Source organism: Haemaphysalis longicornis, unplaced genomic scaffold (assembly GCF_048455015.1).
Source record: "Haemaphysalis longicornis isolate Haplotype H1 unplaced genomic scaffold, Haemaphysalis longicornis Haplotype H1 scaffold_1, whole genome shotgun sequence".
Lineage (NCBI taxonomy): Eukaryota > Metazoa > Arthropoda > Arachnida > Ixodida > Ixodidae > Haemaphysalis > Haemaphysalis longicornis.
Window position 1 is genome coordinate 285742426 of NW_027526203.1, and position 25228 is coordinate 285767653.

The following is a 25228-nucleotide window of genomic DNA, read 5'->3' on the forward strand; positions in this document are numbered from 1 at the left end:
GGGCCTTAGTTATTTCGGTGCAAATTTACGCGTGCACCGCTTAATTCTGACCAATGCCTCCTTAAAGGGGCCCTAAATAGGCTGCCAAATGTTACGATTTTGCGTGCGCAGTCACTGGAGTACTATCCAAGGAACGTCATGCCGCAAAAATTGTTTAAATGCGTTAAGTATTAGCCGAGTTATCGCTCATTAAAAGGGGCCACCCATAAGGCCTGGGGCTCTCCTCCTCTAGTAGCTCCTCCGAAGCACTGTGGAAGCCGCGACGTCATCGACCCGGCGCAAGACCACCGAGAGAAACAGGGCAATCCATCACCCTCCTTGATGTACGTGCAGTCATTGGCTGCGCCAAGCCCTGCGCGCGCTTTTTTTTTTTTTGGCACTCGACGCGCATGCTCCGCCCACCAGATTCCGGTTGCACGGTGAGCGCTGTCGCGCTGTCGCTGTGGTTCGCGTTCGCGGCGCCGCACTGGGCAGTGTCTCGTGCGTCATACAGGCGCGTCAGAGCCGGAAAGAACTGCGTCAGAGCGCGCAAGTGTGGCGGCAAGGTATCGTTGGTGAGCCAGGAGAGCAAGTGAAATCTTTTTTTCGTGTTTGTGCGGCCCCTGCTTTACGCAGAGGTGTAATATTTGGTACACGTTGTCGTGAAGGGGTACTCTAGCGATTGCGCGATTGAAATGGCGACCTACGGAAGCCTATTTAGGGCCCCTTTAAAACGCGAGCCACAATGTGCCCTCCTTTGCTCACCCGCTCTCCCCCCCTGGTGGTAGGAAAGACGCGAGCGCACATTGTGGCCAGTAAACAGCCGGCGAGTCGTACTGAAAAAGAGGCTGCGGATATGCTCTTACTGTTCTCGAAGAATTACGCTATGACGCTCCATGCAACACTCTTGCTCTGCACGGATCGTCGCATGTCCAAAAACTTGTTCTTTCCACTCAGCTATTGCCCAAAAGACAAACTAGCATAGTCGACTTCTTCGCAAAGTAGAGGTATGCTTTAAAGAATTGTAAATGAGCTGCTTTTATTGTTCATCCGATAAATCAAGATTCGGATAATCAATACATTTCTTTAATTCCCTAGAGATCTGAATTAACGAGCTTTCACTGTATTTTGGTTTCAGTTCAAATACACGTAAAGTATTTTAAGGGCAAGCATTTTACTAACAAGAACTATAAGCAGTTAATTCCTTGAAAGAGGGCATAACTTTATTTCAGATTAACTATGAACAACAACTCACTGGAAAACCAATACATCATTTGCAAGGACAAATGCATGGAGTAATTAATGGACTACCGATTAAAACAAAAGCAAGAAGGAGGGGCAAATTTACATATTGCAAGTGATAATTTACAGGAGTTTTAAGACGTTTGATTAAACAAACTGAAGCAAACAATTAGCAAAAATGAAGGCAGCAAGTAGTGGAGGTGAAAAGCTTGACAACGAACAAGTGTGCCAGTCACTGGGCACTTACGCTAATGGTTCCCAGGAACTGCTGGGCAGCCACCAGCAGCAGGATCAGGCATGTAGCCAGGAACATGTACAGGAAAAACCTGCAAAACATTTGAGGAGAAACTGTAGCCACTCCTGGGGCGAAGCAGAACACTATGTCAGGATGGCTGTAGCAACGACTACCAATTCCATAAAGCACCGGTAAGGACTAGTTGGTGCCGTACACCACGCCAATAAAGGCACTTAAACTTTAGGTGAAGATGTGGGAGTAAAACGAACGAGACCACAAGTCCTTTCGCGTCAGCAATAGGCAAAGTGTAAGTGCAATTCCAGCCTTGCTATGTGAATTCAAATTTGCAGTTCAATGCAAATTTGAATTCACAATTGAATTCTTATTACCACTCAAACAGTTACATGGTTATTACTCCCACCACCACTACCTGTGCCATCTCTTTACAGTGCCACTCCCTCATACCAGATAATTACAATACAGTTCATTCACAATAAATTTACAGACATGTAATGAAACACTAGATATAATGGGCAAGTTTGATCTCTCGCTATGTCGTGAAGTGCTGCCAAGCTGTGTTGCATACTTTAACGCCGCATCTAGCACTACTTTGCTGTAACTTAATCTGAAAAACAAAAAACAAACAGACCAACAAAAACAACAATTTTGATATATATAAAAACCAACCTAAAGAACCACAATAACCATCCAAATAGCAATAACTATAAATAAAGGGCAGCCAGACTTGGACTTGCACCCTTCATATGACGGAGCTTAGACCCCACACCATTATTGCCACACTATCGAAATGCTGCCATCTCAGCCCTGAAAATACTAACGCATTCGGACAGCGTGCTAGCCATGGCTCTAAGTGCTGATCCAGAACGCCGCCGAATGGCGTGCTAGACCCTGCATTCATATATATATATATATATATTTGTCCTCATCTTGTTGCTCGCAATGTGAAGCTCACACAGATATGGAAGACCTATCTGAAAACAAATTCAAATTACATATTAAATGCACTGAAGAAGTTGAATTTTGCAAAAAGAATGAACATTCAATCCAACACTGCCAATGACTGCACTGCGGATGACTGTGCTTCATTTGAACGAGAAGGGGGTGCTTCTTTGTAGAGCATGTGACAACGTGCACAGTACAGAAAAACACCCCAGCACCCCTGCACATGCAAACAATTCTGCTGGTTCATGGCACAGCATTCAAGCAGAGAGGTGCAAACTTTACGAACTGCATCTCTCAAGCCAGGCAAAGTAAGAAATGAAAGCAATTTAGCCACAACCTAACCAGCGGCCTGCCCCCACTGCAACACCCTCCCGACGAGAAGGCCACACTTGAAACCACACCCTCAGAATGGTCACACTCGGTGGGTGGGCATGCAGTTGCGAACTGCAAGTACACCCCTAGTCACTTTAGAGGTTGGTTTAAGCTGCGTAGCAATTTTCATATAACACTGTTTTTAGCTGCAGCATAGCAATTAAAGAGGACCCGTCAGACACTTTCTTGGGCATAACTGCCTCAATCACGAGGCTAAACATTCTCCGATCATTAACGCTTGGCCCCGACCAATGGCCCCTTTCATTCCAATATGAAAAATCTAATAATTGCAGCATGTAAAACAACCAAAAAATAACAGTGCCAAGCAATGCATGCACTTTTGAAAGAGCACGTCAGGCAGTCTGGAAGCATTTTTCCAGGAAGAAAATACACAAATTTTGAGCGTCCTGTTTTACACTTGTAACAGTTTTTCATTTTTGGAGCAACACCCCTCCAAACACAGTTCGGTGGGATTTATTTCTTCAAATCCCACCAGTGACCAAATAAATTACTCTTTGCCTGCATAAAGACTACATTTGCAAAATCAATGCATCCTGCCCTGATCTATCAAATTTGAATTTCCTTGACCTCACCAGAGTGAATAACCCAAAAATGCAGTCAAAACCACTGTTTCACTTGAGAGGACTAGGCCATCTGCAGTGCAGATTGCTGCGAAGTCGTAAAAAGCCCCTGCCTCACTCCTGTTGGGCACCGCACACATTATCTGATCGCCTCTGACCCCTTCCCACTTCAGCGCCAGGTCTCATTAGGATGCACCCCCTTTGAGCAGCGAAGGAAATTGCTATGCAGGCAGAATCAATACACATTTAACTCCAGCTGTACAGTAGAACAAGGTGCCTGGTATGGAAGGCCTTTCAGGGGCTGCAGCACTCCAAGTTTAGTTAAAATTATTCTTGCATCAAACATGTTTGCGCTTACAGGTCTTCTGCATAAATACCATTCATATCCTAGCACTACTAGATGTAATTGCTGGCACTTCGGGTGCCAACAGACAGGCTTGAGGCTAAACTCTAGCATGTCTGCGTGCAAAGCCCCCATCTTTCTTTCTCATTCACTTACACATGCAGACTAACCTGTATAACAACCCCTCCCCAATGTGTGTGAATTTCCTGCATTCATTATGCAAGTATATATGTTGTTGGACGGCTGTTTACCCAATAAATCCTAGATATCTAAGCCAATATCATTACCGTGTCATAAACATACACTAAGGGAATGCACAAGTGGTTTTACAGCGACATCCTTCTTACGACGGAACACCATGGTCGTGGCGAACTACCCATAGAAACAATTCATTAAAAGCCCTGATAATACAACGCTCGAGTGCACGTGGTCCGCTTCATACGACAGACACTGGCGGGGGATAAACCGGCGTTTTTCCCACCTTCTATGCCACTTCATCCCGACCTTTATTTCTTAAAGGAGCCATGAAGAGAAAATGCAAGTTGGTTTTATTCGAAAGATTTCGTGTTTTATAGTGCCCCCAGCGCTTGTCCGGATACAAACGGTGCTTTATTCACTGAGAAATTAAACAATTTAGGTTAAAATTTTGATTTTCCCACTCAATCGTGCGTTTTCGTGGTCCCAAATGACATCACAGGAACCGACCGCTCTGCAGCCTAGAGTACCTTCATTCACGCATCCGCCGTACAGGGCAGAGACACGTATACGCTGGCGCCGCCATTTTCGGTTGCTCGCCCGCCGCCGAAGCAAGTCATTGTGTCAAAACCGCGCTAAAATTATCGCCGCAACGCGGTTTACTGAAGAAGTTTGAATCATATTGTCTGTTTCGCATTGGTAGGTCTCGTGGGAAATGAAAAGAATAACGCGTTGAGCCCGTTGGCCCAATTGCGGCGGCACGGGACCGTTCAAAGGTTGTCTCCACCCTGTACAGCGGTGTTGGTTTGTTCCCGCGTTTCTTTACGTTCCGTAACCTAGATGGCGCCACCATACCGTGGCAAGCGTTTGGTTTGTTTTTGCCCGCATTTAAACCTGGCTTGTTTTTGTTCTGGGAGAAAATATTTGTTCCCTGAAACAGTGCTCGCTCGACAAATGGGGTCACGTAAGACACCGTTGCTTGCGTCAATTGGCCAGTGTCGTCTGAGACAACCCCAAGCCCCATAGTGCTGTGCAGCTAAACCAAAGCATGCTGTGCGCAGTACGAACAGCAGAACGCATCAGTACTTCTATATTTACATGTGCTTTCGTAACTTCCACTGTTTGTCCTATCATTCTTATTGCTTTGTAAAGAATGTGCCCTAAATTTAAGCGCAAATCGCTCGTTCGTCTAGTTGGTAAGCTCTACCTAATTTGCGTCTGCCTCTGCCAGCCTCCGCCAATCGCAGAGCTTAGCTCATGTGACGTCATAGGTTCTGTTGCGGGAAATGAGCTGGTGGGTCGCATGACCATTCCCGTTTTTCCTAATTATGTAGCTTATTTGAGCGAAGTTTACGTTAAAAGTGGTGTCAGTATGATTCTAACGAGACAATCTTTTGAATGAACCAAACTTGTGTTTTCTCTCCATGGCTCCTGATTGATCCATCCCCTGATTGACGCTGCTCGATGTACAAAAGAAAACAGTCCGCGGGGGGCCAAAAAAGTTTCTGAACAGACTCAAGCAGGCGGGAGCCTTCGACGGCCTCCCGCGGCAGCAGAGCGCCAACGCACCAACTGCGAGAAGTCAAAACCTGCTTGCCCTCCCCCAGATCACGTGCCTGCGGCCCTGGCCACACTCACCTCTTCCCCTCTCGTATTGCTCAGCCGTGTCGGCCTTCCCAGCCCTGCACGCGCACAAGGTGCAGGGCTGCTGGGCTAGCGCAGATGCCGTGGGGGAGCATGAAATAACTTGGGATTTCAGTTAGGGCTTTGCTAATTACGGAGAACTCGCTAAATATAGTAATTTAAATAAGTTCTTAGCCCACCTGTCACGTGACACCATCTATTACAGCAGCAATTACTTGTACCTTGATCATACAACCCAGATCGTATGACGCTTTCACACAGTCCCTTGAACTTCGTATTACTGGGGTTCCACTGTACTTCTGACACACTTCTGCATCACTGTCCATGTGTGTATGGGGTGATCAAATGCGTGTGCATGTGTGTGCGCATTTATATTTACAGTCAAACCCCACAATAACGAAATCCACGAGCACAAAATTCCCGCGACAACCAGGGCCGTACCCAGAGGGGGGGTTTGGGGGTTCAAACCCCTCCCGAAATCTTTTCCAGGCAGCACGTAAACAATACTTACTGATGCTTTCAGCAAAACTACCCCCTTCCCAAAATTTATAACCCCCCCCGAAAAAAATTTCTGGGTACGGCCCTGGCGACAACGCATTATTTTCAGATCCCCGGCGAACATCCATAGAAGCCAATGTATTTCATATCTCTCGACAACAATATGTTTTTGGAGATCGATCCCACGTTAACGAAATTTGCTGCAAGTCCGGTTGGCATTTTACCTACCCACTTGAGGCTAACAGTGTCCAAAAAGTGCTCAAATGCATTTTCTTTCCCCGTACTTAAAGTGCCTAAACTTCTGCCACAGCACGCTTGCATGACCGCCGCCATATTTGTTAACGTAAAAGACCGTGCAACAGGTGGCCATGAAGGCAGCCTAGCAGCGACACCACCAGAGGGCGACACGACTCACAGCATGTGGCTTGGGCTACGGCTTTTATAGCTGGCTACCGCTGAACAGCATGCATGCCTTCGTTGTGTGTGCAGCAATCGGCATGTTTGCTCTCAATCAAAAGCGGAAGTTTCGACTGCTACGAGATAAGGCGGCCATCATTGCCCAAGTGAGTGGCCCAAGTGGAAGAAGGGAGGATAGGGTTGACGAGTTGGGAACTGCCTGCAGCTCGCTCTACCATTTTGAAAAGCAAGGACACCACTCTTTACTGACGCACGTGCGCAGAACAAAACAGTGATGTCTGTGGCCTTTCTAAAAGTCAACAAACCGGTGCTCGCTTAGTTTTGTGGACAGCATTGGAACAACGAGGTGCCACTGTCAGGCAAAGTTGGTAAGCTGGACTTCGCTTGCATGCTCGGACATACAGTCGATCCCGCTACGGCATTGATGGGACGCGCGGAAAATTTCGTTGAAGCGGAAATTCGTTGAGGCGAAATCTGCCCCAACACACCTCGGAAGGAAAGAAAATAGCCCCGTATATTATCCTCATCATTGACAGCATAATGCAATGTTTACAAAAAGGATTGATGCGCAATTGTGCCGTGCTTATTTGGATAAGAAACGTACGAATGGTTGTCTGTTTTTGCCTGCACGTATAAATCGCGTTATGGGAGGGGGTGGGGTGTTGAAAAAATGCAGTCGCAAAACATATTACTGCACAACAAGGCATATCTACCGAGCTTATTACTAGCACTGCTTGGCAACGAATTATTCTGGACCACAAAGCAGCATCAATGTGCACTGAAATATCTAAGACGCTTCCCCATCTCCCCTGTCAGCATAACAAGAAATACTTTACTCACGTCTCTCCGTCAAGTCCTTCATCGAGTTCCACAACTTCTATAGTTTCATTGAAGACTGCATCCTGGTAGGCATTGCCCTCCTATGAAAGAGGGGGAAAAATGATTCACACCGTAAGAAACATTTATCCATACACAATTCAGTTTTGAAACGAGGCAACATTTCACAGCACCCCTCGCATATTTGTATTCACCTTTTTCACTGTTTTTGCATGCTGCATGTCCCTCCAATACGTGTGAAAAAATTTTGAAGAAAATAATTTTGAAGAAAAAATACGTGTGAGAACAATTTTGAAGAAAACTGGGCCGAAACAGCAATGCAACAGTAGCGAATTTCCAATAGTTTCCATTGGTGCAGTTAGCGCAAGGCCCGCATAGCTAGCATGAATGACACTATTGTATTCTGTATTATGTGCATTGTACTGTATTCTGTGCACTGCAGACCACTTCCTGCCAGGATTGGCCTTTCAGGGGATGTAAATGCACAAATACATGTCGGCTAATCATTTCAACGTACAGGTTGAGTTCAGAATATCTTACTCTTGATGATGCAGTTATGGCTGGTATTAATTTTAGGACGATACAGATTAAAGGGACAGACAACCAATTTTTGTCGAGTATATATTCTCTATCTCAAATGAAAGGGCATCACTAAAGCACCTTGACGAGAAACGGTTTTGCCATTAACGCCCTAAAACTTTCTAAATCGAAATTTTTAGATCTGCGAGCCGTATGTGTCCCTCACAAAAATGATGCTGGCAACAATGACATAGAGTAGCTCGGCAACATACTTTTGTCTATATGCGAAATGAAAAACGATATTTAAAAACTTGTCACCAGCTAAAAAAGTTTGAATCGCTGGCTTTCCTGTTCCGTTATGTGTTTTTTTAATGCTACGGTCTATCGTGCACGAATGCGCCATCTGTTGGGATAGACGATAGGTAGAATCTGGCTTCACGTTGTGGAGGTGGGAAGTTCGATTCTCCCTGGAAGCAACATTTTCTTTTTTTTTTTTTTAAGCTGCCGTTGGCGTATTTGAAAACCGAAATCAAACATTTTGGCAGAACAAACGCCTCTGCCTCAGGCAGATTCATCAAAGCTCCTTCACTGGGTCTGTTTACTGAACGCTGCCGTTGATTCTGGGCATGGTGGCTCAGTTAGCCACACTGAGAGCAACCCAGCGACAGCGGGCGGCGTGCCTTCGAGAACGTTCTAAATTTAAATTTAAGATATTTATTATTTAAAATTGAATCATACCATGCTGCCCACTACAGTAATGCAAAATTTCGTACCACTCACTACTGTAGATAATCCACTGTCAGTTTTAACAAACGATGCGCCACCACAGTTTGTCTCATGTTGAGACAAAACAGTTTTGTTTCGTGTTTTGTTTAATCAGAAAACATGCCACCATAGTTGTAACAACAACAAAAGCCCAACTAGGCTGATAAGCATTAGGCAAATGCGACAATACTTACGGCGTCTCTGTACCTCAGATTCACAGCTAGACCAAATGGCCGAGCACTGAAGCTCTCACTGGTGAAGAAGCTGTAAGACAGTGTGGCCTGCTGCTTTGGCTTCACCACTTTGTTGTACCCAATGGTGGTGAACTAGGAAGAAACGAGCATTTGGAACACTCAAAAGGTGCAATCAACACAAGAGAACTTATCCACCAGCACCAGTGTAGTCACACGTTACTCAAATACTGGCCCTAAATCACCCATACTCCTTGTAAAATTTTTGCTTATAGATGTAGCTCTTAATGGCTTGTACATAAGGTAAAAGGCAAAAAAATTTTCATAAGGATTGCGTGTACAAGCATGGCTTTCAGCCAACCAGGACTCACTCACGTGTAAAGTGAGCATGATTAAACTAAATACACAGTGCGAAATGACTCCCAAAACTGATATAATATGGATAACCACATATCAGAACCTCCAATGCCTTAACTTCTTGAGAAATGCCTATGCAGGGCCACGCAAAGCAATACAACTAGAAGTTCGCTCAGGCATAAGGTACACCACTATATTAAAAAAAAAAAAGCATGGCGCTCTCACCACAGACAGTCAAGTGACAGGAGTTTAGAATGAAGATGGGCATTAATAGCGATACTGCTGGTCAAACGGTGGGATCTGCGATAGCATGATCAAGAAGGAATACCAACAGCCTTACGCTCATTCTGCCAGATTTTCTTCCCCGCTTTCCTTTTCATGCTACCCCCGTACCCCTTGTTTTTTTTTTTCTTGTTGCAGTCTTCAATGTCTCCGTACTTTAACCCTCTGCTGTGCTCTGCATTTGCTCATGTCAATTGCCATATATACTAGAAGAAAATTTGTCTGTTGCAGCTGTGTGCCATCGCGGGAGCCACCTGGCTTACGACATGCCTTCTTGTGGGTTGTTGATGACGAATGCAACAGCAAGCCCAATTTTTTCTTTCGCATTCATGTTTCATGAAGCTTTCAAACAATTCCTGACAGTGCAGTCTTTCATAAGCTACAATTTTATTTGAATAAAAAACTTTAGTCTTAAGAACAATGTTACTTTCAAATTTGCAGGCACTTTTTTTTGGAGGAGCATGGCTATGTAAGCGAACGTAATTTAAAAAAAATCGTACAGTCGAACACGGATATATCGAATTATTGTTTGTATCGAACAGTGCAAACGTCCCCTGGCAAATTTCATGCAGAAGTATAGCGCTGTTGGATGTGTGTATCAAACTCCCGATCCTGCGCACATTCGATATATCGAACGCCGCAACACAAAGGCCCCTGCAAGTGCGCTTCTGATGATGGGGTGGAGGTGATCATGAGGATGACTTCTTGTGAACGCTGCCACGCTTGGCGAGACGGAAACGGCGTCCACGGTGTCACATCGTTTCAATGGCCTTCACCAGCTGTTTGCACGCTAGCATGGGGGCCAGTCGCATGACAGCGAAAACACAGGCAGTGATTGGAAACGAAAGGCAATAAAAAAGGAGGGCAAATTGACTGCGCTCAGTTTCTGTACTTGAGCTGTTTGGTGGCTCACACAGGGCGACCGATGAGGCATGGTGCATGTATGTTTTTTTTTCCCCGCGGCCTGCATTTCGCAGCAACGAAGGCGGGCATTCGACAAGTACAGGCCGCTGAAAAGACACTGAAGAGGCGTTCTAAATTTCTCGCAGCATTTTTGAGCGTGATACTACGCATCGATTGATTGAATGTAGGGTTTAACGTGCCGACGCAAAGCAGGCGATGAGGTGTGCAGTAGTGGAGGGCTCCAGATTGATTTTGACCACCTGGGGATCTTTAAAGTACGCCAAAATCTCGCACACATGGCCGTTTTCGCTTTTCGCCTCCACCAGAAAATCAGCCGCCACACCCGGGGATCAAACCCGTGTCCTCGTGCTCAGTAGTGCAATGCCCTAGCCACTGAGCCACCGCGGCGGGTGATGCTATACATCAAACTTGACGTAGAAGGCAAAGGTAGCACAACCCACCCCTGCCGTTCCGGAGCGTGTCTCTGTGCAAAGCGGCTTCGTTGAACGGCTCCAGACGGGAGGTGTTCAGTTCGGATACAGAAGATGGCACCGAGTGCCTTGACAGCGAATTTAGAGAGCTGTAAGCACTACGATGTGCCATTCCACATGACACAACAGCACACGAGTTTGTTGGTGGCTGATGACGATGTGCAGGCTGTGGTGGACATCACTGATGCCGCAGATGCGGGATGCGGAACCTACTAGCGGCCCTGACGACATTCCTACCACCTACTGCAGCCGAACTTGTGTCAGTGTTTTTCATTGCCGTTGTGGCATAGTGGATAGCGGTGCATTTTCTTATTTGTACCGTGTTTGTAATCTTGAATACAGTTTAGTGATCTTTATGATGCAGAAGAAAAAACAAGCGAAGCTCACACACATTTTAATGTGAAATAAAGTGCGGTGGTCTTCATGCTCTGGTTCAAATTTTCCGTGCTTTGAGGGACAAATCGGTAAGCCACCCCTTTGCACGATCTTGGAAAGCTCTCAGTGATGTGCGGTGTTGTCAGATAATCTTCAGATAGGCGTTTTTTTTTTTATATTTCGAATTATCGATACATCAAACTATTTCGCTATCCCCTTGGAGTTCGATATATCTGTGTTCGACTGTACCACATTTTACCGAGTTATATACATAAAAAGTCACCCTTTTAGAGGGGAGGGGTGAGGAGGGGAATGGACAGGACATCATTCAACACAGTCTTAATGAGATTTCACTCACATTTTGAATGTAGAAGGTGAAGTCCATTGGGTAACGGAAAGAAGCATCCATGGTGTCCAGCATGAATTCCTTTTCTCCCTTGTTGCTGAAGCCCACGAGGAAGTGCACCTCCTTGCCGGCAGGCAACTCTGCATTACAAGACAGCCACAATGTACAGGTGACGTCAAAAGTAATTGGAACGGAATCTCGTAAATTTTCAGGAATTTCTCCTTCCAGAAATTAAAAAAAAATGCAAACCCATACAAAGCCCCAACACTCGGTTACGAAAACACCTCCACGACCACACAGTCCAGGGAAGAATGCAGAAAAACCTGTACAGGGTTACAAGGTCCTGTATAAAACTATCAGGACGGCAATTCTGACACTTACAAAAACACCTGTCAACATCAAGTTTTTTAACATTTTCTATATTTGAATTATGACTCGGTTCAAAATTTTCACGATCCCAATAAAAATGCATGTGTGCTGGACCAGATTATTCCCACTGTAGCACAGTCGATTGATTGATTGTAAGGTTTAACGCGCCGATGCAACGCAGGCGATGAGGCGCGCCGTAGGGGAGGGCTCCGGATTAATTTTGACCACCTGGGGATCTTTAACGTGCGCCGAAATCTCGAACACACGGGCGTTTTTGCTTTTCGCCTCCATCAGAAAAGCGGCCGCCGCGGCCGGGAATCGAACCCGCGACCTCGTGCTCAGGAGCACAACGCACTGTAGCACAGTCGAACATCGGTATAATAAACTTCGATTTAAGAAAATTTATGATGTAACGAATTTCTTCCCTTTCCAAATACTTGTCAAATTCAAAACACCGTGTTTTTTTTACAATTTAATACATTAATGTTTGCACCACTTTTAATGTAAGGAAGTCGAAGTGTACAGCATGTACGCACCAGGAGCCTAATTGACAAACAGAAGAAAAAGTTGAGCCAAGGTGGATCATAACTGGAGTCTTCATGTATAAACTTTGTTGGCAAATGGCACTCGGTCAAGCAGATGAGTAGATATTATCACCGTGCTATCTGTCATGCACATACAAAGGTTGCTCCTATCGTCCTAGCGTGAACACAGGAAATGTATAAGAGCTCCCAAAAACACCACCGGCCAGGAGATAGGCTTACTTCGGCACGCTGGATGTAAGCAAGGACCAAAACAAAATGTGCACCGCGTCTCCATAGCATCGTGCTTGTCATGTACACCATGTAGGCGGGGTCCGATTACAGTAATACCTTGATACTAAGCAATCTCAAAGTGCTCGATACACAAGATCAACTGGGCCGCAAGATGGGCCCACGAATGCACTGCAACGCCATCTCCAACAACGAACAGGTGCAAATAAGGTCACAGATTACTTTCAGATAAAGTAGAGGGTTTTCCGAATTACAACTGGCAAGTACATTGGCAATATACTAGCCATTGTTTCCTAGCCATAATGTACTAGCCATTGTAGTGGGTACAGCCAATGATGAACTTTACATTACCCTTGTGCGACGGTCCTCGGAATGCTTCCTAGGTAAAGCCAATTACCACAGATCTTCTTAGCTGCATTACTTTGTTTTGGCGGTTCTGACTGCATGTCCCAGGCATGACCCTGCTGACATCCACTCAAGGGACTGCAGTTCTTGAGATCGCCAAAACTTTTTCACATGAACAAATTCTACTACAATGCTGGTTAGAAATGTATGCAAACAGCCAACATCGATAAACAGGAGAAAAAGTGACACCTATCAACGGGGAGGTTTTTTCTTTAGTACACGTCTCTTGGCTTCATCCGCCAACACAACCAGTATATCTATTACCAAATGCAACAAAAAAATTGACTAAGCAAGGCTGACCATACCCCACACTCAATGTTCAACACTAACTATTCCTTTCCTATCATACCACTTAGTCCCTTGGTTTCTTTGCTTTTAATAGAATGTTGTTATTTGAATGGCGCACATGCTTTAACAAATTATAATAGGCTCAGCTTGATAAGTGCCGGAAGCTATTTTGCTATTCACTATAGGCACACCATATCCACAATTTGCTCAACACATTTTAGCATTTTGCGATAAGGCAGTTTTACCATGTTGTTACGATTCTGCACGCCGCTACGTTTGCGCATCCTGCAAGTTGCGGATTGCCCTGAGGTTTAAGAAAGCTGCCTCGGACAAGTTGCCGAAGAACGGCCGGTAAGTAGGTGCCTCCCTGCCGGTGATTCAAACTTTGGCGGCTGCAAACAGATCTTGTAGACACTTGCCCCGAAAGTCGCGAATGCCGCAGCAGAGGTATCTAGCCATGTGCGAATATTCGAAATTTTCGAATTTCGAAGCGAATACCCGATATTCGACTTCGGCTTCGAAACCGAATTTGGCCATTCGAAAAGTTCGAATATTTTCGAAGTTCGGCAGTTCTGCTGAGGTGAACCGCCACAATCAGAGAAAAAACGCAAATCCGCCCGCAAACGGCCGCACACAAGTCAAGGAATGGCGTGACATCTGTCATTCGTTCTGTTCACCCGTTCGTTAGCGCCTAAATATACATCAGTGCACGACCGGCTTTATAAAGCCGGTCGTGCATCAGTGAATCAACCTCCCTTGCACGTTTGCACGATTTTGATTTAATGAAAAAGAGACCGTGTCTTTAGTCATGTGCTACAACGCTTACAAAATGTTTTACCGACCGCTGCGCGCTAGTCCACTCCTACTGCGGGTGACGAATTCAAGCAAGGACGAGCGAATGTAAACAAACACACCCGTGATGCCATTGGCGATCGGAGGGGGGTGTAAAAATTCAGCTCGTGCAGCTATAGCAGCTATCCAACACATATATATTAAAAAAAAAAAAAGTAAGTATAGAAACATTGTGTGCGACTGGTTTGTCGAAGCAACAAGAACAAATCCGAACGGCTAAGCAAGAACTGGCTACACGCAACCCGCAAAAGCGTATCGTCCCAGTAAAAGCAACCGTCAGACTGGGGCGTGAATTGGCACGCAAACTGCCTTTGAAAACGCAAGTTGATACGAAATAAAGTAATGTAAGATAAGCGGCAGATTTTTATGACTATTTTGTGTTATTTTTTAAAGCCTTGTTCGCTACGACGTTGCTAGTCTGGCAACACGGGAAGCTTTTGGCTTTGTCCATTCTTTCCTCCATGGTCCATCGCCTTGTCGCGTCGGTCTCGTCGCATTCGCGCATTTCGCCCATTCTTTATTCATTCCCTTCTCGGTATCAGGGCTGTGCAGCGAACTTTCATCAAATTTGATCTGTGCACACCGAAAACATGGACGGGACTCCTCAACGAAGTTCTCGCAGTGCAATATGGAACTTTTTCGAACGTTCAGTTACGACTGCGAAGTGTCGCACGTGTAAGAAGTCTTTGAAAACACCAACGGGCACCACCACAACCCTCGTGAATCACTTGCGGCTTCATCCGGGACCCTTCAAGGAGTAAGAGAAGATCCGCGCTTCTGAGTGTGCTGACAGTACCTAAGAGGTCAGCAGACAAAAGGTCGAACGTGAGTTCTGCCAGCCCACCCCATTACTTCAAGCCTCTGTTAAGTAACGACAGCCAGCGGGCTAAAGTGCTCACAAAAAAGGTTGCTGAATTTATTGCAACTGGGCTGCACTCGTACTCGCTCGTTGAAGAGCCAGGGTTTTTGGCGTTAATGCATGCCGCCGTACCCGAGTACAAAGTGCCGTCAAGAACCACGTTTTCCCGAAGTGTTGTTCCAGAGCTTTACACTAAAGGAAAGGAAAAAGTGCTGAGCGAGTTGCGCGATCATTTCGAGAAGGGGACGCCGTGCTACTCCCTAACTACTGACGGATGGACGTCAAGGACAGGGGACAGTTACGTCTCCATGACGTGCCACCTGCTTGATTCTGACTTTCAACCGCACACGTACAACCTGGCGTGCAAGCATGTGCCTGAGTGCCATATTTCAGCTAACCTGAAGGACGTGCTGCTCGAGCTTACAGAGGATTGGGGCCTGCCTCAAGGTATTCCCGTTTTTGTTGTCACAGACAACGCAAGGAATTTTCTTGGAGCAGTGTCGCGAACGCCATGGTTCAGCATCAGTTGCTTTGCGCACACACTGCAGCTGTGCATTCAGAGTGCAAAAAAGGAGACACCGAAGTTCGAGGAGCTCTGTTCTAAGGCCCGAGCTATTGTGGGCCATTACAAAAAGAGCTCGCAAGCAAGAAGCCGCCTAAGAGAAGCACAAGGGAACATGGGCCTTGAACCGCTTGAGGTGATTCAGGATGTCTGCACCCGGTGGAACCGCGAGTATGAGATGATGTGTCGTCTACTTAAGCTGCGACAAGCAATTTCAGTTGACCTCTCCGAACAAGACACGATCGAGAACTTGACTTGCAGTGAATGGCGTCTCATGGCTGCTGTCATGTCCGTTTTGAAGTGTGTCGAGGAGGCAACACGGGAATCGTGTTCTGAGAAGCATCCCACACTAGCTCAAGTGATACCACTGGTGCACTGTATGCAGATTCTTCTATCTCGTCAGTGTCAAAATGGTGGCGAAGAAGCGGCGTTTGCGGGAAACCTTCTGCGGAGCATGAAGTTGCGATTTGTGGACATCAAGATGCAGAGTGCACATGCCTTAAGTACTCTGTTGGATCCGAGGTTCAAGGCAGTGTGCCACACAGAAGCAACCGAGAAACAGTGGCTAAAGAACCACCTCAATTCAGCCGTGGAGAAGGACCTTCCTCCGGACAGTGGCAAGGAAGCTGATGCCAGCTGCACACCTGCACCTGTGATCAGTGATGTCTGGAACGTCTTTGGTGCACTGGCCTCTACTAGCTCCTCATCGCAGGCGAGCACCCGACAGCAGCCACAAGAAGAGGTAGAGGACCATCTCCGCATGCCCGTGATACCTCGCTCTGAGAACCCTTATCTCTGGTGGAAGAACACGGGGAAGAGCCGCTACCCAGTACTGTCGAAGATCGCTCTCATGTACCTCTCAATCCCAGCCACGCAAGTCTCAAGCGAGAGACTTTTCTCGGCATCAGGAAATGTCGTCACGTGCAGGAGGCAACTTCTCCTTCCCGAGCATGTGGAACAGCTCGTGTTCATCCACAGCAATAGCTCACCACAAAAGTAGTGCATGCAAGCCAAGCAATGCCACCGCAGAGCCAGACATAACATTTTGTCAATAAACTTGCATTAAACCCGAGTTTATTGTCACTTCCTTTGTCTTGCATTTTAACAGTAAAATAAGTGTTAATACTACTACCATTGTCTTTCATGCCGGCATAATTGCTCCATTTAATATATTTATTATGAATTACATTCAATTAGAAAATATTCGCTTCGATTCGAAAATATTGGATACTATTCGAAAAATATTCGATTAATATCACTATTCGCTTCGTATTCGATTCGAAAAAGAAAATGACTATTCGCACATGGCTAGAGATATCCTCTCCACCCTCTCTCAGGCTCAACGAGCGCCACAGCTGCCAGCCCCTCATGAACTCGGAAAGAGTTGTGCAAGTCTGTACTATGTTTGGGCCGTGTGCAGAAAGCACAAGGAGAACTGTTTGACCATTAGCGCATCGCGCATCGGGCCTCTGAGCACAAAATTTATTTGTTACGCAGCAGTGAATCCATGCTGTCGCTCAGTTCGAGTATGCTGTAACCTCGCCCGTAAGGATATTGTTCCTGTATTGCTTAGGCTCATCTCTTGCCATGCAGTAAACTTCTTGTCATCACCATGGCAGCAACTTCTGCTGGCCACTCACCACCACGCATGACTGAGCCCAGTTCAGGGATGCCTTCCTGAATGCAACAACTGGTTGCCAGTGGTGGGATGGAAACTTCGTAACAACGTGCATAATCTGACAGAGAAGCTAAAAGCACTACAGACACAAGGGAGAGACCACAGCTGACTCACTGGACTGGAAGTTCACAGGCTTTGTGAACAGAATGTAGGTGTCTCCGTGAGGTGATGGCTTTAATGGTCCACCTGATGAGCTGTCGTCCCCCTCGTCGTCATCGTCCTGGAAATTTTAGCAGAGTGCATATGAGTTAGACATTAATCGTGCAGAATCATTTAAAGGGTGACAACGCATTATAGTACCTCTGTGACTGTAACGCAACTCCACAAGTGGCGAGGAGAAAAACCCGCTTGAAGACAGTGCTACTCTTAGTTAGCCTCAGCAAACGGTTTTCTAGTATGTTACGCCTACACAAAGCCTGGCTTTACTGGCAGAAAACAATTTGATTTGCTGGAATATTTTGATGTACATCATGCAACCATTTATTAACTGGTTTAGGCTTCAGTTAGTCATAAATGATAAATCTCATCAAAAGTTCTCGGGCCACAGTAAGAAATTTAGACATGGGCAAAATATCACAAAACCATTGATTGATTGCGGGGTTTAACGCGCCGACGCAACGCAGGCGATGAGGCATGGCGTAGTGGAGGGCTCCGGATTAATTTTGACCACCTGGGGATCTTTAACGTGCGCGGAAATCTCAAGCACACGGGCGTTTTTGCTTTTCGCCTCCATCAGAAAAGCGGCCGCCTTGGCCGGGAATCAAACCTGCGTCCTCGTGCTAAGCAGCAGAACACCTTGGCCACTGAGCCGCCGCGGCGGGTCATCACAAAACCAGGAAGGGAATCTGTCTATTACTACTCTAAAGTACCAAGAGAACGCCTCCACTCCAGGAAACATCGCCCACCCCCCTTTAGGGGCGAAATATTTAATTCACTAAAATATCCCAGATATCGCCCACCCCCTGAAAGTGGGCTAGCTTCAGTGCCTTCTAAATTCCAGGGACCTCCCTCCACGAAAACGTCTCGCGGCCGCGAACACCGCCGATGTCTCTAATTGTTCACCACCATAAATTGCAAGAACCGAGTGCTACCCTTACAATGGGAAGGAGGCAATCGATCGCCTGTTTATTTCGCACTTCGGCCGCAAAGCGCATGCTGTGACAATGCGTTTGTTTAAAACCATTTCTTGATTGTCTTGAAGTTGAATAAAATGTGTGCATAAAACCGGGTCTTTTGATTCAGGGTGCTGCTATGCTTTTACTACGGTGTATACTTCGGTAAAATTATATTTGTATCATGTTATGCATGTTTTTCATTCCATACTGGCGCCAAGGGTTAGTGGTGGTTTGGGCACTTGCAAAAGTTCTAGGCACACTTCTGGCAAATGGGCTAAAAGCAACTTGCTTCACAAAGCATTCAACAGATGGTGCAATAAGCGCTACCATATCGCAGTGAAAAACTGACGAAGCGTTCCAGTAAAACTCCCTTCACAGTGCCGACGTAGCTGGCTGCAAAAATTTAGCATTGCTTGCTGTTACAAGTTAAACTTACAGATGGCACCTTGTTGTTAATATGAGTGCATCAAAGCAACTTAAACCCAACTATCCACAACGAGAATGCAAATCAAAAGAGCGCTGCTGTCGTCGTTCTCGCTGCGGTTGCGCTATCCGCTAGATATTTCGTAGGTAAAGTAAAAGGCCGCACAGCAATTCAAGTTGTTTAACACCATCTCGCGTACCGTGCAGCACCAAGGTTGATGCATACAGAGTGGCAGGTAACGGATGTGTAGAGAGGGCAAGTTGTTTTGTCGTATGCGCCGATTGCGTGACCAGTGGCTTCTGTGGCCGTGATGGTTCGCTCGGTAGTTTACCTGCTAGGCCACATCGCCATCTCACTCATTTCCGGTCTCTGTTTACGTCACGCGAAACGTCATGAAATGGCACGAGGAATGAAATGCGTTTTTCAATTGGTAATTTCTCGGCAATGAAAGCATCTTGTGCCGCCGGATAAATGCCCACAGGGCTTCAGGGAAGTTGAACTTCCGTCTGAGCCCAACTTGCTAGTTGCCTTCAGTGTCCCTTTAAGTTTGATTAGTACACCTTTCGAACCTCGTGCCGCCTAGTGCCATGACTAGGCATTTCCCATTACACGTTCAGTTAATTGCCCATTTGGTTGCTGCTTCGCAGCTTGTTTCCACACATCCTGTTGGTGATGCACACACCCTCGGCCAGCTGCAATCTTTACAGGAAGAATCATTTTTGCACATTTTTGCACACAGTTTTGCACAACTGGAAATTTTTATACCACAAATATAGGCAAAATGATTTGATTTGATTGAGTGTAGGGTTATACGCGCCAACGCAACGCAGGTGATGAGGCGGGCTGTAGTGGAGGGCTCCGAATAAATTTTGACCACCTGGGGATCGTTAATGTGCTTCCAAATCTTGCGCACATGGACGTTTTTTGCTTTTCAGTTCCATCAGAAAAGCAGCCACCATGGCCGGGAATCGAACCTGCGTCCTCATGCTCAGCAGCACAACGCCTTAGAAATATAGGCAAAATACAATTTACATAGTACTGAAACAATCCTTGAAAACCATTTCAGAAGTAACACAGAACAGGGCAAAATCCTACTGCCACACACAGTAAATTAGGTGCCCGCGTCATGAACGGGGTCACCTCAGATATGGAACACAGGATTCAAACAATATCTTGCAGCAACCGCTAGGCTGAATTTCGAAGCATTAAAAAATTGCAAGCAAGAGCACAGCATGGCCCTCAATTGCACGGTGCACAAGGCACAATATGCGAGCTCATAGACTGGTGGAGCACGTGAGGCCTCGTGCACCCCAGTTTATGATCCCGCCAGGTGGCAACAGATTAATTGCAATTCACACAAGACTACTCCAAACAGCACCTTGGGCAAAATTAATCATGCCGACCCCATGAGGGAAATAAATTAAAAAAGAAGGGGCTGAAGGCAAACAAAAGTTACCCCAGTTCTCTTGCAAAACCTGTAATGTGGAATGCATTATTGTGGCCTGCATAGCGCTTCTACGCCCACGGCCACTGCAGGGTGCATTTTCACACTACATGTGGGCTAGTACAGTGAAGTGCCATGGTCAGCCTGTTACATATAATTTTTTTAATAGCAGCACAGGGGTACACAAGCACAGTGAGCCCGGTTTAATTCCCAACTCTCTCAGGCAGGGTTGAATGCCACAGAGAAATACTGGCTGTAACCCACACATCATGCCATTAAGCATAAAGTGAGCCACTGGATATTCTCTGGTCTCAGCTCTGTTCACGTGCAGTTCTGCCCGCAGTTAACACCTGTCACCCATTGTGCTTGCCCTAAACAAAGAAAGCCCATCAGTACAAACCTTCGCCTTGAAACACACATTTTCTCAGCACTGAAATACTCACCTGTTCACTAACTGCACCCTCTTGCTGTTCAGAGCCACCTGGAGAATCTTCGACGATCGCGTCTTCATCCTCCTGTGCCCATACATAAGGCGAACCTACAAGGCACAGCAATTCCATAATGACTATCACCCTAATGCTGCCCCAAGGATTTGTCTGTCCACACTGCCTTCTTCGTAGAAAATGCTGCTTTTCATGAGACGTCAGGGTTACAGTGGAGCCCAAACATAAGCAGGTGCTGCTGTTCAAATTCATTTTGCACTGAGCAAACCATTTAGCTCCAACGAGAACACCAAGCCTTTCTGTCTGCTCAATTCGAATAAAAATTGTGGTACTGAACACTGCTACTGCATCTCAGATACAAGGTGTGCCCAAAGCCGATGGCTGCCAACAAATTTGGATGACCAAGCGTTCACGGGGGCAGTTCAGCCGATCCAATTTTGACAATTTGGCGCAGCAATGAAAACGGACCATTCTGCTGCACAAGTGTCGCTAATGCAGCAAATTCGCAGGTAAATTCGCATCATGTAGAACGGCTTTAGCCGCTATATTGTGTAGCCCCCCCTCACTCGAGACTTAATTCCCCGCGAGGACACGTGTGAGCATTTCACCTTCAATTTTCACGTATATGAACTCTATGCCTCTATGAACTCTACATGAATTCTAAACCGGCTGTTGTGATATGCATGTCGTAGTCGTGAAATTGCCGTACCCGCCCGCCAGCACGCGGCCCGAACTTTCTCACAGTTTCTTGCTCTTGCATATTGTTCTCTCCCCCCTGCACTTTGCAAATTCTCATCTGTAATTGCACCTCCTGTGTCCTCATCTCTTGCCTAATTTTCTTCCAGCACAATTCCGCCAGCATCCGGTCGGCGCGTACACTGTCGGGGTGCGTTGGCGAGAGCGTACGGCAATTTCACGACGCCTGGCTTTGTTGCCGAACTTCATGAGTACGGCACGCATATCACGACTTTCGGCTATGGGCCGCGAGGTGGATGGTCGCGACGGCGGCAGCCAGTCTCATGAGAACAATAGCTGCGAGGCACATTGCACGGAATTGGCAGTCTAGGGAAGGGGAGGAGATTTCACGCCTACGAGAGGCCAGCCGTGTAGCTTATATTTAAAATTGTGTACAACACTATATTTTTCCCCCTAATTAATTACTCGCTATGCCACATTTTACACCGTAGAACAGCCCAACATCTGGACGGCAAGCAAGAACTTGTTGCAACGTTCGGTACTAATACTTCGGCAAGTAGACCTTACGCCACGAAAGTTAGTAATTAGAAATGCCACGCACATTTCCTGCCTTCAAATTCGAAGCATGTACACATCGCGAACAAAAAATTCTACTTTTCACATGAGAACTTTAGGGATGCTACGATCAACACATCACTCAACCGCAGGATGCTGCTCAATCTGTTCTTTTTTTGCGTGCCCGTGTTTACATGCAAGTTTTCTAGTTTTCTGTTAGTGAATAACCTGCACAGAACACCGAAATTTAAAGCACAAGCACCCTAGCACTCGGGAACGCCACAGCCGTCATTAAACTCGAAAAAAAGTTTAGGAGCGGGATTGATGCTGAGGAAGAATAAAAATCTCGCTCTTGAATACAACTGTGCCAGCTAAAAGCGCTAAATCTTGTTTTAACGAACATCTCGTTGCCTGCTCTACTTAGGCTCTCAGGAAGTTGACAGCGACTACAGGAAGTTCACCGCATCGGCATTGTTACTGGAATATAAAAATGAACCTTTAGTATTGAAAGAAATCACATCGTCCGCAACGCACGAACTATAGGTGTTGACCCTCGCAAGAATCACCGTAAGTTTAAGCACCTAACTAGGGCGCTCAGTTTAAACAAACTTGACACACACCGTAATATAACCGCGCAAAATAGGTAATATATCCTACTCAAACAAAAAGCAGCAGTACAAAGGCCCTCACAAATGGTTCAGACAGTTCGTACTTTAAATTAAAGCCTTCTGTGACACATATGTGAGCTGCAGAGTCAAAGCTTGCAATAAGAGGCTGTTAGCACAAGCTTCAAAGGATATGTGGTCTGCCACGTAAAGTTCATACTCACCGTTTTGATGCAGTATAGTCGCTAGAGGCACAATAAGAAGCGCTACAATAATATACCGAGCCAACATTTTGCAGCAGAGCGTAAATGAGCACCCAAAACGTGTAAATGTCTACGGATGAAAAGAGATTTGAGGTGAACAGCAGACTACACCGACGCGTCGAGCCGCGCCACCATTACGAAAAGGACCGGTTTCGAGGCTACAAACAACAATCAGACAACGCAACCGGCTGAACCAGCTGAACCGTGATTCCCATATCACTCGTTTCCTTTCGCTACTTCCTTAGATATGAGTTCGCATGGCTAGCATTAAGTGTCAAAGCATGCCCGTGAAGGCGCAGAGTGTGCGTGTAATAATTTTGAAGAACTCGAACAAATTTATTCTCGCAATGACAACTGCGCCGCTGTTGCCGAACACGTCAGCAGCAGACGATCCTTCGTGGCCATGATCGTGGAAGCACAGTGTTTGTTGCATTGAATTCTTAAGGGCTCATTTTGGCGAACATACGCAGACGTGCTTAGATTTTCACTCTCACTTATTTAAGCAATAAAATATTTTTATAAACACTAACTTAAGGATAATTTTTGTTGGTTATAGCAAATACATAAAGGATGTTCAATTTATTTGCAAACAGTTTATTGACCCGCAACCCTCCATGTTGTTGTGCAAGTGAACACGTGAGTACGGATCGCTTCAAACATCTGTGGGCGTGTGCGACCGGCTGCCGGCGGTCTCATATGCGGTTTGTCGTTGGCAGTTTGTCGTTCAACCTCCAAACTGTTTAAACTGCACAGTAACGTCAAGCCTCCTCTATTCAAAGTTTCTCGGTAGCAGTTTCTATTGCTTTCAATACAATGAGCGGAGCGCCAAACCCGACAACAAAGTTTCAGTTTGCAATCGATCGTGGAGGCACATTTACAGACATCTATGCTCGATGTCCCGGCGGCAAAGTCCGAGTTATGAAACTCCTCTCTGAAGATCCCAATAACTACCCAGATGCGCCGCGGGAAGGAATCCGAAGAATCTTGCAAGAGGTAAACGTTCCTGGTGTTGCCTGCACTTCTGCAGTTATTGTATCGAAATGCTTGTGTGCGTATATAAACTTACATATGCGTCACCAAATAACCCTTCCCCTCCTTCGGCAACCCATGTCACGCCTTCGTCACAGCTCACGGTGGGAACACACTTACAGTCATAGATTAATCGTTATTTCATGCTTTGGATAGGGTTTCGCTCAGACGTATCCATCACTTTGGCTGGGGTTTCGCCCACACGTTAACATCACTAGAGTAACATCTCCTAAATTTGAATAAAAGATTCTCTCTCTCTCTCTCTCTCTCTCTCTCTCTCTCTCTCTCTCTCTCTCTCTCTCTCTCTCTCTCTCTCTCTCTCTCTCTCTCTCTCTCTGTAGTTTTAAAGGTATCCTGCAACACTTCAACTTTTTTTGAAATCTTAAATGCTTGCAGAACGATAGATTAGGGGGTCGCAAAGTACCTCAGCCAAAAATTGCTGCTCTATGCCCATCAAATAACTTGGAAACTAGCTCAAAAGATTTTTTTCTCTTTCCCGGTCTCGATGTTCTTCGACTGCACGAATTACGTCACTGAGGCCATGTAGCGACTGTTGGCCGGTTTTCCTTCAGTTGCAGCAATGAACGCTTTTCGATAGCAACTTTGAAAATAAAGCCACATAAACAAAGCAGAAACATAAGGCGTATCTGGTGCGACGAGCAAACCACGCATTGCCACTCGCTCCGTGCTGGCGATAACTATAACTTTCGCACTGCTTCCAGGCGCGAAGAGCGAAAGCGTTTATCAAAAGTGTTGCAGGGTCCCTTTAAAGTTCTGGCCTCATTTTTACACCGTGCTTGCGGCAGTCAAGCGGCATAATTTTCTCAGAATTGACTTTTACAGTTACCATGCCATACAGTTCTGGCCATACATTATGGGATGTGAGACCACCTTAATAAACGTCATTGATAAGAAATCTAGCACAAAGTCCAAGGGAGTGCTGAAAATGAGAGCATTGCTGGAGCTTCTAATAAATTTTACTCTAGTGCATCATTGGTGCCAAACGGAAAAGGAAAACGTTCACAGACGGCTTGGGAAAGCTTGTATTACATTGCAGCTAGAGCAGCAAGATGAATGGTTTCAGTACTCTAAACGGAGCATTGAAGCTAGAACCCTCCATGAAGCTGAGCTTAGATTATAGATGGCTTGCACTATCTTAAAGTTAATCATGAACGCAGGCTTTGAGCGCTAAAAAGTGGTCTGAAATGGCATTAGGTATATATGATATGGGCCCGTCACATCTTGGGTTGCACATAAGTGTTTCTGTACAGCAGAGCACGGCAAGATAGGTAGCAGAAATGACGTCCATGATTTTGCACAATGTTTTTGGGAC

General features: G+C 46.0%; 2 protein-coding genes across 3 annotated transcripts in view; one reads left to right on the forward strand and one right to left on the reverse strand.

The window, feature by feature from the left end:
• L(1)g0320 (signal sequence receptor subunit 1 l(1)G0320) overlaps positions 1–23189 on the reverse strand; it is a 28131-nt gene extending 4942 nt beyond the window's left edge. For both annotated transcript variants that reach the window (XM_077679269.1, XM_077679264.1), the window contains exons 1-7: positions 22828–23189; positions 20748–20842; positions 17436–17541; positions 11548–11675; positions 8785–8916; positions 7310–7389; positions 1469–1547 (exon numbers count right to left, since the gene is read on the reverse strand). In XM_077679269.1, the coding sequence (XP_077535395.1) occupies positions 1469–1547; positions 7310–7389; positions 8785–8916; positions 11548–11675; positions 17436–17541; positions 20748–20842; positions 22828–22894 (687 nt within the window). In that variant the 5' untranslated portion in view covers positions 22895–23189. The remainder of the gene's footprint in view (positions 1–1468; positions 1548–7309; positions 7390–8784; positions 8917–11547; positions 11676–17435; positions 17542–20747; positions 20843–22827) is intronic.
• A 284-nt stretch (positions 23190–23473) lies between these two features.
• Positions 23474–25228, forward strand: part of LOC144147170 (5-oxoprolinase) — a 69868-nt gene continuing 68113 nt past the window's right edge. Inside the window, exon 1 of the mRNA XM_077679243.1 lies at positions 23474–23859. Within this exon, the coding sequence (XP_077535369.1) occupies positions 23680–23859 (180 nt within the window). The 5' untranslated portion in view covers positions 23474–23679. The remainder of the gene's footprint in view (positions 23860–25228) is intronic.